The sequence below is a fragment of the Triticum dicoccoides genome, chromosome 1B (genome assembly GCF_002162155.2).
Source record: "Triticum dicoccoides isolate Atlit2015 ecotype Zavitan chromosome 1B, WEW_v2.0, whole genome shotgun sequence".
NCBI lineage: Eukaryota > Viridiplantae > Streptophyta > Magnoliopsida > Poales > Poaceae > Triticum > Triticum dicoccoides.
In genome coordinates, this window is record NC_041381.1 from 673,183,637 (window position 1) to 673,197,285 (window position 13,649).

At 47.7% G+C, this 13,649-nt stretch overlaps 1 protein-coding gene across 1 annotated transcript; it reads right to left on the reverse strand.

Moving 5' to 3' along the window:
- Window positions 1-2,077: 2,077 nt before the first annotated feature.
- LOC119349578 lies at window positions 2,078-9,592 on the reverse strand. The gene is made up of 3 exons (XM_037617629.1): window positions 9,138-9,592; window positions 3,183-4,857; window positions 2,078-2,975 (listed from the first exon to the last, which is right to left on the reverse strand). Exons 1-3 carry the CDS (start codon window positions 9,572-9,574, stop codon window positions 2,298-2,300), a joined length of 2,790 nt encoding a protein of 929 aa, XP_037473526.1. The 5' UTR covers window positions 9,575-9,592; the 3' UTR covers window positions 2,078-2,297.
- Between the last annotated feature and the right edge of the window lie 4,057 nt (window positions 9,593-13,649).

Genomic DNA, 13,649 nt, shown 5'->3' on the forward strand with positions numbered 1-13,649 from the left:
GTCGTTCGCGAGACTGCTCGCCCCACCGAACGAGTGGCGTGGCACGCTCCCTGCTTCATGATCCGCGCGCTCCGATCCAACCGCTCTAGAGCAGTTCGCTGGGAATTGCTCAATAGCTGACGTTCACTACCTAATATTTCCTTATGTTTTTTCTTCTTGCTCCTTCCTCCAAAGGGTTTGCCAAAAATTCTCGAGTCCTGCACGCGGGCGAGGGTGGTTTCCGGCTTCGTCCCCGAGGCGGCCGGTCGCGTTCTTCCGGGGAGTGTCGCGTCCAGGCTGCTGCGGCTCTTCTTCTTCGGTAGCGGTTGGTCCCTCTTTCCCTCCCTTACCGCTCTGTCTCGCTTTGATTTGGGGGCGTTGCCGGCCGGCGGCGGATTGGATTGGATTGGTGTTCGTGTGACGGGAGGTTGAGAAGGGGCACCCCGGGAGGAGGATTTTGGGCTCTCAGACGCGCTTGGTCGTTCGTTCCATGATCCGCTCCTCCCTCGGATTGGATTGGTGTGATTCGACAGAACAGAGACATGACTCACCTCTGCTAGAGCCCCTAGACATGACTCATCCTGACGAGAGGAAAAATAGCCCCGAATCCTCGACCACGCCACGACGATACACCGCCCTGCTTATACTTATAGACCACTGCACTAGTGTCAAAAATGCTCTTATATTATGAGACGGAGGAAGTAATTATTATCCGATACAAATGACGTGTCCATTGGAGGACACACGCACTCTGAAAGGTTTGAGATTCAGCAGCAGGTAGCATTGAGAGTAGAGGAGAGATACATGTTTGAGATTCAGTTACAATCTGGCCAAAAGACAGCAGCCTACCACTAGCCCGCTGCTCCTAGCTGGACGGCCACCAAGTCTTCTCACCTTAGGCCTCTGCTTTTGCCTGAAGGTGTAAGCACCATATCTGAAGCAGGGGGAGCCGGGTTCTTCATTCATTCGGTCATTCCTCTCTCGGATTTTGGGCTCTCGGACACGCTTGGTCGTTCGTTTCATGATCCGTTCCTCTCTCGGATTGGGTTTTTGTTCGATTCCACACAACGGAGACATGCCTCACCTCCCTCTGCTACAGATTGAAAGGGGGGGAAAGCCCCGAATCGTCGACCACGCCACGAACGATACACCACCCTGCGTATAGACCCTCAGTTCCTCAATACGTCTTTTTAGAGATTTCAATGCAGACTACATACAGATGATTTCAATACATCTTTATGTAGTCTTCATTGGAATCTCTAAAAAAGCTTATATTTAGGAACGGAGGGAGGGAGGACACACGCACTCTAAAAGGTTTGAGATTCAGCAGCAGGTAGCAGCCTAGCTCTGTCGCCACAGAGCCTGACAACCCACAACGCCAACAGCCAGCTAATGCACGCCAACACACACACAGAGCGCCTGTCAGGTGGCCCATTCTGGCCCGGTGATCCTAGGTGGACGGCGAGCAAGTCTTGTTACCTTAGGCCTCTGCTTTTGGCTGAAGGAGTAAACACCATATCTGAAGCCAGGTCCATGACAGATACTCCTACGCACTAAACCAGGGTTAAGCCGAAGAGGAATTCGGAGCCACGACAGCTTCACCTACATACAAAACATACACACAGAATCTGTTGCCCAGTCAAACCATTCGACTCAACAGAGAAATGCAAAACCGATTCACCTCTCCTGACGAAACCAATCTTTCTTGGACTAATGCCCATGCAAGTCAGGTTAAGCAGATTGGCTGCTGGTGTTATGGTCGAGCAGCACTCACGTTGTTGCCCAGAATATATATTAACCAATAACATCTTCTGCAGCATCATGAAATCAAATCAGTGAAAGTACACGCATGCTCAGTCGCTTTGAGTTGACTCGAGATCGATGCACAGCAGCCACTCTATCCCTCACCTGCAACTACTTCCGCCATTTTCTTTCCGGGAAGCGTACCTTGTCTGACCGAAAAACTGTCTGTCAGTTGAAAATTCAGACACAGAAGAAACAGAGGAGCATGTTTGACATAACTTTCCAAAGATATAATTTTCCTGAAGTATTTGAAATAAAAGCAGGTCAGGTCTCCATAGATATAGTAACTCTAGATTCCAAATTTTCCAACAAATATTGCATTACAGTGAAAACATGAGAAATAAAGCAGACCGGTGCTATAGAAACAATAGCTCTGGACTCCCAAGTGTTCCAACAATACAATGTTGCTTTATAATGAAAATGCGAGAAATAAAACAGGCCAGGGCTCCACAAACATGATTATTTGTTCCTGGTACACAGGACAGAAAAGGGGTAGCCATTACAGTTACATTCTACTAGTAACCAAGCAACTTTCTCGCTTTTTCCACAAGATCGGAGAGGAGAGGCCTGGCTGTCTTCTTCACTCCGCAATCAGTCCCTGCAAAGACCATGCAGCTTTCAAGGTCAGACAGGATCTCTGAAGCCTTTTCCAGCGAGTCCACACATAGCTTGAGGCGCGCGGTGACCTGGCGGCGCTGCAGCATTAATAGCGCAATCTGGCCGCAGAGCTTCACGATCCTTACACAATCAGCTCTGGCCTCACAGTTATCTTCTATTATAGCCTGTAGCTTCGCCACAAATTTAACTTCTCCGATGGAACTCTTTTGGACCACATCATTGAAGTCATCTGCAGTGATCAGTTTGTCGCATATCACAAAAGTAAGCGATAACAATGATTCTAGGTATTCCATTTCAGCATTTTTCTCCTCATGTTCCTGATCAGGCGACTTGATTTGGCCGCTGCATTGCCTTTTTTCATCATCTCCATGTCCAGAAATTGCTTGGTTTTCTTCATCATCTCCCGGTCCAGAAATTGCCTGGCTTTCTTCATGTTTTATGTTTGCAAAAATTGCCTTTATTGTGTTGGCCTGAGCTACAAATTTCGGAAAATACCTATCCAATGGAGTATATTTTTTTTCGCTTTGTTCTTTAGGGTGGTCTCGTTTACTGTTAGCCAGCACTTCCTTGAGGACCTGCAATAATAATGTAACTTCGAAAATAAAAATCACTCCCCAGAACTGCAGGTGATATTGCTAAAAGGGTACTACGTACCTCTGTATCAAAATATAAGACAAACTGCAAAAACGTCTTATATTTTGATACAGAGGAGTATAACCACCCAAAAATATACTTATTGTGCTGCTTTAGATATAGGTACATCAGCGGATCTGTAAGCTAACCTTTGGCAGCAAGGCTTCCTTCACATAATCCTTGTCCAATGTACAGTGAGTGAACAAATTCTCGAAGATCAACAATGCCCCTGTCTTGTACGTGATGTTGTTCTTAGCATTAAGTATTTCGTTGAGACGATCAACAACGTTGTCATGTTCCATCATTATAAATATACAGACAGTTTTTATGTTGGAAAGTAATGCCAGTGCTTTCCCAGCGGTAACAGTAAGTTTTTCTTCTTCCCCTTCATCATCAGTAAGGAATATCTGTAACAGCTTCTTGATAAGATTTTGTTTTGTTTCCATGCTGAGGTTGGCAGACGAATCAAAAACCAGTTCTGTCAGGATTTCTATGGCTCGCATCCGCAGTTCTTTGCCAGCCTTGTTTCGCTTATCAAGAAAGCTATTCAGGTTGCTCAGTGCTTGGTTGCTGGAAGATATTTTGCGAACCAGACCACTTTTGCCAGTCCACTTGGGAGCACGGATGAGCCTGTACACCACTTTGAGCGATCCGTTTGCTACACCGGCCAATGCACTTACATTGATATCTTGGATTAGTGTCTTGTAGTACAGGGGTGCTGTGATGTTTAGGAGGAGATCTGGGGTGCTGCATATGTCGCTGCAGTTGTGTTGATCGAAGGCGAGCCTCTCGAGAATTGCCAGCCCTTGCAGAATCAGCCCACTCCAGTCATCTTTTTCGCTATCCACTCCACCTTGGTTTCTAACACTTTCTGCTTCGTATTGCTCTATGCCTTTGACAACAGAAATCAATCTTTCCTTGGCGCCATTGGCATCCTTCTTTGACTCACCAACAGGTGAATGATGACTGGGTCCTTGGTTATTCCAACAGGGCATGGTGGTATCGAGCAAGGAGGATATACACCATGTTGCCCCAGGAAACTGGGACAAATGGATGTCACCAGCAAGGTATGCGACGATCCTGGCGACCACCTCCCTGAGCTCCCTGTCGCTGCTTCTCCATCCTAGGGTGTCGATCAGCTTCTGAATCTTTGGTCTGGAGGGGAGTAGCAGAGACCTTACATCGGCCTTCAGCTTAATGAAGTTGTCGAGCAGCCTTACTCCTGAGAGGTAGTCTTTCTGCGTTTCAGAATTAACCAAATCGATAGCATAGTTGATCAAACTCCTACCATCTATGGATGTAGGGTCCCGCCAGCATTTTGCTCGGGTATCAATAAGATAATCTACAACTGTTATGCTGCCCCACTTTTGCGGTAACTTGCAATCTTCACAGAATGAAATGACAACTAATGTCGCCGCCCCATCGATCAAATGCCATAAAAAGTAGAGCACGCCTTGGGAAATAACCAAACTGTAGAATATGGTCAGTGCTGGCACCAGGTTTGCTTTGCTGTCATCTCCTGCGGTGTTGCCATAATCGTGCTGCCGTAGGCGCCACACTGAGAGTACGACGCAGGCGACAGGCCCATACGCATAAAGGAGCCCTGCAATTAGAACCACAGCCAGGACCGGGATGGATACTATCTGGAGGACGAAAAGGACAAGTTGTATCCACACAACGGTAAAAACCTGACTCAGCCTCATGGGATGTCGACGCGATTTTTGCATGAGAAATAGTAAAGGATTTGCAGAAATTTTGCTCATGAGCTTTTCCCTTAGGTTCACAAATATAGGGAACAGGTTGTCCCCTGAGTCGTTGAAGATCCTGTGTGACATTGAAAATGTGTGGTCAGTGCCCGGTTGGTAATATAAATCAGAGCGAGTCAGTGTTTATTTGTATTTGTCGACACTGACAAGCAGGGTAGGTTAGGTGTCATTGCTACATGGGTCTCCTAGCACTAGTCCTTAATTGCTCCAGTAAGCTTGCAGCCATGCGGACCATGCAAGGAAGCTGATGCTAAATAGGGGCCCCAAAGCAATGCTTCAGAGGATTAAAGCACAACGCTGCCATCGCTCCGTTGAGGGAGAACTTAAATCTGGAGTTTCTCCTGAAGCTCTAAGGAAGAGAGGTTGCAACGATGTAGCGAAGCCTCCAACAAGGGGAATAACTCCCACGGCCACGGCCAGGCATCGTACCACTGCCTTTGGCAGTCTGGCCACGCCGGAATAAAGCTACCGCGGTACACTTCATGCACCTACTCAAATCAACAACCCGGGCCAAGCCACCACCTATGAGCTCTAGTGATGAGCATCAGCCTACCACCACCTCTAACCCCCCTACTGTCGGTCTACCGCCATGCAGTCCTGCAAAGCCAGGCGACCAGATGCAGCTCATTGGAGAAGAACCCCCGACCACTACGTGGCCTCCCAGATCTTAACCGCGGGATGTCCGGATCCCATGATTAGTCATAGTCAAGGCATCATGGGCGCACCACGTCGCTCGTTGGGCGACCTTCTCACACTGAGGAAGTACGTCCACCGTTGCTAAGCCAAGAACTGTCGCCATGTGTATCCCTTATCAACAGGTAACCCCATTCGCCTCTAGGAGCCAGCACAAACCTCCTAACCTTTGGAAAGTGAGGCCAGCCAGCGGTAGTAATGCCGAGAGAAAAGAAAAAAAGCCCTCCTCCCCTCCCCTCCCCTCCCTGGCCGCTCCCGCGAGCACCGCCGGGGGGGAAACCCTAGCCCGCGGGGCTCGGCCCCTCCTCGCTTCTCCCTCCCCTCGCCGCCGCCCCAGCGTGTGCTGTCGGGCAAAGCCCGGCCAGCTCGGGCGGTGGCGGGGCCTGTTCCTCCCCTGCGCGACGTTGGATGGCGCGGGCCATCCTTGCTGGGTGGCGTGGCGACGGCGGCTGGCGACGGGGGCGCGGCTTGCAAGCGGCGGCATGGGTGGCTGGTGCGGGCTGGGGGCTTGCCTTGCTCGCGGCAGCGACGGCGTTTGAGTGCGGTCCAGATGTGTCACGGTTGCGGCTCGGGTGACCTGGGCCCTTGTGGTGGCGGGGCTTCGGCTCGCCGCAGGTGGTGGCTTGCTCCGGTGGCCGCCCCTGCTGCGGCGCTCCCTGTTGGTGGTGGACCTGCCGGCCGCCGGCCGACCAGGCGATGCCAGGTGCCGCGGGGTGTGCTCAGCGTGGATGTGGGCTGCCGCGGCATGGTGGTGGCGCACGGCAGTGGTCGGGGACGTTTCACGGCGGCGGCCGGACTTCTTCGGCGTCGGCCCGTCGGTGAGCGCCCCCGTTAACCTCCGATTCCTCTCCTCGTCGTTTGGGCCCTACCTTCATCAAAGGGTTGGCCCTCTCCCGGTTGCGGTCCATCGCTCGTCTCGCACCCGGCAGCAGGATCGACCTCGTCTCGTGCCCGGCAGCAGAACTGGACTCGTCTCGCGCCCGGCAGTAGGACCGACTCATCTCGCGCCCGGCAGCAGGACCGGATTCATCTCGCGCCTGGCAGCAGGACCGAGCTCGTCTCACACCCGACAGCAGGACGAGCCGATGGAGGCCAGTTTTGGCCGGCCTAGTGGGTCTCTGCACTAGGGCAGCTCAGGAGTGCTAATGGCGGGGCCTTTCCACTCATCTCTTTGGTTGGGGTAGCGATGGTGGCGGGTGAGGTGGTGTCGAGGTCTTGGATGCCGGGGCGGCGGCCCTGATGGTGGTGTCGCGGTGCTCATGGGCAGAGCCCGTGGCTTGGTGCTGCCCGGTGACCATGGTCGTGTGGGCGGCATGGTCGCCGGGGTGTGGCGTCCGATGACGGTGAATTTTGGCCGGGGTGAAAACCTATTCTTTCTTCGGACAGACCGGCGACGGCGAAACTCGTTCCCTTCTTGAAGGCGTCGTCGCTGCCATCATTGCCTGTCGTGTTGCATCAGGGGAAATTCTGACCCTTGGGTCGGGCGGTGGCGGCGCTCCGGTGTCGTTTCCTTCATGAAGGCGCCGCCTTGGAGCCCACGGTTCGTCGTATGCGGCTTCATCTCTTCACGGTGGCGTGTTCACGGTCGAGGCCCCAACTTCTCTTGTAGTGCTTGGGGTGGTGTCGCTGCGCTCAGCACCTATGTATCTTGCCTTGGGTGTGTCTAGGCGTTGTGGTGGCGTGCGTTTATACCGGTGTGTTGTTGGTCATTGCTTTATATATAAAGCGGGGTGGAAGCATTTTTTCGATAATGCCGAGAGAGGGTTGAGAGTGGGGCTTTTTCGGTGGCTCGTAGGGTTTGCCCCGGTGTTGCCAGGGGAGCGACACATGGAGTGTCATGTTTTTTTAGTATATTTGTAAGTTATTTGAAATGTATTTGCATCTGGGTAACTTTTGCTTAGGCCTTTGGAAGTTTGTAACAACATCCAACCACCATCATCTCATCTTAGTCCATAAAAACTTTGGATAGAGCTTCGACTAAAATTTGCAAAATTGATGGTTCTAGTAGGAAATGAAGCAGTTTGAAAAGTGTATGGCCAACTACAAATATAACAACAGGGTGTTCTGCACATAGCTGCGCATAACAATCTGACGAACTAATTCAAACCTACACGAGATGATGCAGTGGCTGTGTGTCGACTACAGGTTGCATGCAATGTATAATACAACACATACATGTTATGGCAATAAACGGCCAAAATTCCTGTCATAATTCCATTAAGTTTGAAATTTTGATATTCAAAATATTTTATACTTCCTCCATTTCATAATGTAGTGTGTATATATATTTTTAAAAGTCAATCTTCATAAACTTTGACCGAGTTTTTAGAGAAAACTATTTATATCTACTCATATATGTTTGGAACGGAGAGAGTAGTTTAAGTCGTTTGTCCGATTCAGAATCTGTTTTCATCGTTGAATTTGTAACCACGAGAGCTTCCATGTTAGATCCCATATGGGATTACGGGTATGCTCCGACAACATTTATTTGGGCTCAAAAGTTACCAGCTGAGTACGTAAGTTACCCTACTATTCACAAGTATTTATCAAGCTGAAACTAGATCTCACTGGTGGATGTTAGCAACGAAATTTTTTTGGGGCTCAAAAGTTACCAGCTGAGTATGCATATACGAGATTATGCCATGAATAATCGTAGTTATGAATGCTACTTTTCTATCAAACTGTAATTTGCTACTCTAGTCAACCTGTGGATCCCAGGTCCATTCTCATTAAAACTACTTTCTGCACCTACGGGGGGTATTTAACACTAAATGTGTGTAGATATACTCGCTCCATTCCTAAATACAAGTCTTTATAGAGATTTTAATATGGACTAGATATGGAGCAAAATAAATGAATCTACACTCTAAAGTATGTCTATATGCATCCATATGGACGCGGATTTGGGCAACATGGTTCCACACGCACCCTTTATGAATAGTAAATTCAGAAAAATACTAAAAAAAAAAGAAAAATCTGATTTATTTTTAATATACATAGTCAATCGGTGTACTCACGTATGAAGTTTCACGAAGAAATCACATCCAAGGTAATCTGGGCAAAAATGACAAAATCAAAGCTAAATTAAAAAGACATCGTTTGATGAATAGTATGGTCTTAATTGTATTTTCTTCACTAAGAATACCATGGGTGTCAATACATCACGAAACTTCATATGTGAGTAGAATGGTCAACTAAGTTTCATACCTCGAAATTTCATAACTTTTTTAAAAAAAATCAGTAAACAAATTTCAAATTTACTATTCATGTGGGTGTGCATGAAACCATGTTATCTTTGTGTTTCGTGTATGTAATCCATATTAAAACATCTAAAAGGATTTTTATTTATAAACGGAGGGAGTATTTCACAAAAAAATGCAGAGCTTAAAAAAAATACAAGTTTAGGCTAACCATTCTTATTTTCTAACGATTTAGGCTCTCTTTTTTGTCAAACGAGTTTAGGCTAACTGTTGTGTAAATTTAGGCGATCGAGATTTTCCAGCTTCCAAAAGCAACTGAGAATTAACACACTCGTATATCTAAAAGCAACAGGACAAACTTGAAGATTTCAGAGCCTAACAAGAAGAAAATATCGGAAAAAGGATCGGACAGATGAGGGGAAAGAGGATTCTAAAAGTAACTGACCTGGCAGCCTGTATCATGCTAATGCTTGTGAGGCACCAAAAATCCTTCTTCCCCAGCGAGGTGACGAAGCCGCCGAGGAGGACTACCGTTGACCATGTGAGCGCCAGGAAGCCTAACCCCGTTACCGCCATCAAGACGTACGCCCGAAGTAGCGCGTAACTGTTGAGCGACATCTCCTCCGGCCGCGGTGGCGCCCGCGGCCGTACTGCTTGCTGGTCCGATCTTGTGGTCCGGATCACTGTGATTGCGGCACGGACGGCCTTCACCCTCAGCGCATCGACTAATTTGTCTACCAGTTCAAGCCCCAGTTCCACCGCTCGGTCTGCCATTTTTGGGCGTACTCTTGCTCGGTCTGGTATCAGCGGCGAGTGAACTTGCAGGCTAGAATAGATAGCTAGCTTCTGAAGGCGAGGAATGAATGGAAAGGGAAGTTGCATGAATATAGCTCTTCTCGGCTCCTGCTGCTCCGGATTTGTTTTGTAATACAATTAGCATCGACCACCCCCAAAGTTGGGTTGACTAACCGTCATAGTTTACGCGGCGTCAACAGTGATCGCCATTTTCTTATCATAAAAGGTATGTTCTTGGTCATCAAGTTTTTCAAAAATATAGACTTGGTCCCTCAAGATATTTTAATATACATTTGGTCCTTCAAGTCTCAAAACCGGGTATTTAGTCCAAAACCAGATTTTGACCACCCAAACTTTGACCGGGTTAGACCAGACGAACAGTAATAAATTAAAAAAATCCAACATATTTGAAAAAATCTGAATATTTTTGCCATTCAATATGGTTACATACGCAAGGTGCGTGCCAAAATCCGTCAGTCAAACCCAGTCAAAGCGGTCAAAATATAGTTTTAGACTAAACTTATCTGGTTTTAAGACTTGAACTTATCCGGTTTCAAGACTTGAAGAATCAAATATGTACATAAAAAACTTGAGGACCAAGTTTGTACTTCCGGGGAACTTGAGGAACCAAAAACATACTTTTCACTTTTCTTAATGCTCTAGTCATAGTAGTTGTGTATCTTCATCAATCTTTTTTTTAACAAAGTACAAACGCTCATATATACGCACATACACTCTCCCCTAGAAACCCACACACACCATATCCCTATGAGCACCTCCGAGAGGCTGAGCCGGCATGTCATCTTGAGATTTTACGAAGTCATTATAGACATCTCGTAGTCGATGGGAACGTCTCCTCTGACAGAACGCGTATCGCCAGAAGTCCTCAAATAAATTCAAAATAAATGCGCACCAAGATTTGAATCCTGATGAGCTGGGATACCACTGTCCTCCTAACCATCCAACCACAGGTTGGTTCGGTATCTTCAAGCTTTCTGGTGTGTACCTGCCTGTATCAATCTACGCGTCCATTCGCTCCATATTCTATTTCAACTTACCTCCAGATGAGCAGTACCTGTATATATGTACATGCATCTCTCCATTCTTGTTTCCAAAATATATGTCCTTCTCTACACCTCTGATGCAACTACAGTCATCTTGTTTCTAGTTTATCTTCAATAAGTGATGAAGTTGACACGGGAGAAAAGGTTATGAAGCCCACTTGCGCTCGTATGGCTTATTTCTCAAAGGAAAAAGTTACTTGACAACCTTTGTGAGCAAAGGGCGATGTAGACATCTTAACAGCACTCTCAGTTCATGTGTCCAATCCCAAAAGAACTTTTTAAAGTCGATGGGATTGTAATTTTGGTCAAGTCGTCATAGTTTAAACGCCCTTGTTATTTTATTTTTTATGTTGTAAGCGTTGCAGTTGTTTTATGCTTCCTGGTAGGCGCACTGTCTAGATCGATGTGAGTTCTTGGTTCACTCCATTGTACTAGTATAATTTCCAACCTACCTCGAGAATCGACATTTTAACAGCACTCTCAGTTCATGTGTCCAATCCCAAAAGATTGTTTTTTAAAACGACAGGATTGTAATTTTGGTCAAGTCCTCATAATTTAAACGCCCTTCCTATTTTAATATTTTCTTATGTTCTAATCGTTGAAGTTGCTTTATGCTTCCTGGTAGGTGCCCTGTCTGGATCGATGTGAATTCTTGGTTCACTGTATTGTAATAGTATAATTTCCAACCTATCTCGAGAATCGACATCTTAACAGCACTCTCAGTTCATGTGCCCAATCTCAAAAGAATATATTTTTCGGAAAAAGGCTTTCGCCCCGTTTTATATATAAAGCACCAAACCACAAGCATCCAGTACAACCACACGTCACGCCACCGCAACACACGCACACACCCAAGACATGATACATAGACGCTGAGCGCAGCAACACCACTCCTAGCACTACCGCCCCGAAGAAATGAAGCTACATATGACGAACCATGCGCTCCAAGGCGGCGCCTTCAGGAAGGATACGACACCGGAGCGCCGCCACCGCCCGATCCAAGGATCAGAGTTTCCCCCGGAGCCGCATGACGGGCAATGAGAGCCTCGACGACGCCTTCAAGAAGGGAATGATCTTCACCGCCGCCGGTCCATCCGAAGATAGAGTAGGTTTTCACCTCGGCCCACAATCACCGCCACCGAACGCCACACCCTGGCAACCATGCTGCCCATACGACCATGATGACCGGGCAGCACCAAGGCACGAGCTTTGTCCAAGAGCACCGCGCAACCGCCACCACCAGGGCCGCCGCCCCAGCATCCAAGACCTTGACACCACCTCACCCGTGACCCGCCGCTACCCCAACCGAAGAGACGAGTGGAAAGGTCCCGCCTTTCGCACCCCTGGACGACCCCCAACCGAAGAATATATTTTTAAATGACAGGATTGTAATTTTGGTCAAGTCGTCATAGTTTAAAACACCCTTGTTATTTTATATTTTATGTTCTAAACGTTACAGTTGTTTTGTTATATTTGTGTCCAATATATTATGTACGCAAGGGGTTACGTGGACTTGGAGTTGTAATTGGTTAGGTATGAGTCGTGTAGGAGTCGGACATGTTGTATTCTAGGTCTCTTATATACGAAGGGGCACCACATGTTGTAACTTATGACGACTTGATAGCAACATGTACGCGGGGAGCCGACGGCTTGTGTCGGCGCCCGGGCGACCGGTGTTGCGGTATCATGGGGAGGAGCGTCCGTAGTCATTGCCCTGGGGAAGTAGCCATATCGGTGAACCTCGTTAACAAATATCGTGTCTCGGTGTGTGGTCTATGATCTTGCATTATCATTTTATTCTAACAAGTGGTATCATGAGCAAGGTTGCGAGAAGGCTATGCGGAAGATCATCCGGAGGTATGAGGATCATGCTCGACGGGTGCCATGGAATGTCCGATTGGTGCAAGGTGGAGCATGGCGGCGATAGCGGAGGCGGTCGGTTGTGTCGGACACTTTGGGCAGGAGGCCTGGACCCTTTGATGGGCTGCAGTCGGTAAGGATCGGCTAGACGTGGCGATCGGACCGGCGTAGTGGCTGTTGAAGACATTGCGGAGGCCACGAATTCAGCTCGCGATTAGACCGACGGCCAGACATGGGGGACAGCCGGATAGATCGGAGTATGAGAGCATCGAGATGATGCGCTCGGTGTTGTACAAGGGCGGCGACGCGGCACTGCAGACGGATCGTGCCAGCGACGCGGGTGGCCAGGGTACGGCACGGCTCGTGCACGGATGATGCGCGAGGTAGCGACTCTTTCGTCAGGGTTGGCGTGAGATGAGTACATGTGATAGGGCTGTTACAGATAGCTGGCGTGAACAAAGAAAAGTTGAGTTTCGGCAGAGAGCAAGTTGATTTGCGTTACGACGATAGGTTTTATAGTGATTTTTTGGAGGGCGGACATAAAGGTTGTGGCTTGTGCGGGTCAGATTTCTTGGTAGATCATGGACTGCGGTGTGGCTTCAGATGAGGAATGGGGGATCAGTGATCTTTTTCATGAGGAAGTCGCAGAGGAAAACAAGGGCGATAAGTGAAGGAAATATGCCCTAGAGGCAATAATAAAGTTGTTATTTATATTTCCAAATATCATGATAAATATTTATTATTCATGCTAGAATTGTATTAACCAGAAAGTTAGTACATGTGTGAATACATAGACAAAACAAAGTGTCCCTAGTATGCCTCTACTTGACTAGCTCGTTAATCAAAGATGGTTATGTTTTCTGACCACAGATATGTGTTGTCATTTGATGAACGGGATCGCATCATTAGAGAATGATGTGACGGACAAGACCCGTCATTGGCTTAGCATATTGATCGTTAAGTTTTATTGCTATTGCTTTCTTCATGACTTATACATGTTCCTCTGACTATGAGATTATGCAACTCCGAAATACCGGAGGAACACCTTGTGTGCTATCAAACGTCATAACATAACTGGGTGATTATAAAGATGCTCTACAAGTGTCTCCGAAGGTGTTTGTTGGGTTGGCATAGATCGAGATTAGGATTTGTCACTCTGTGTATTGGAGATCTATCTTTGGGCCCTCTCGGGAATGCTCATCACTATAAGCCTTGCAAGCAATGTGATTAATGAGTTA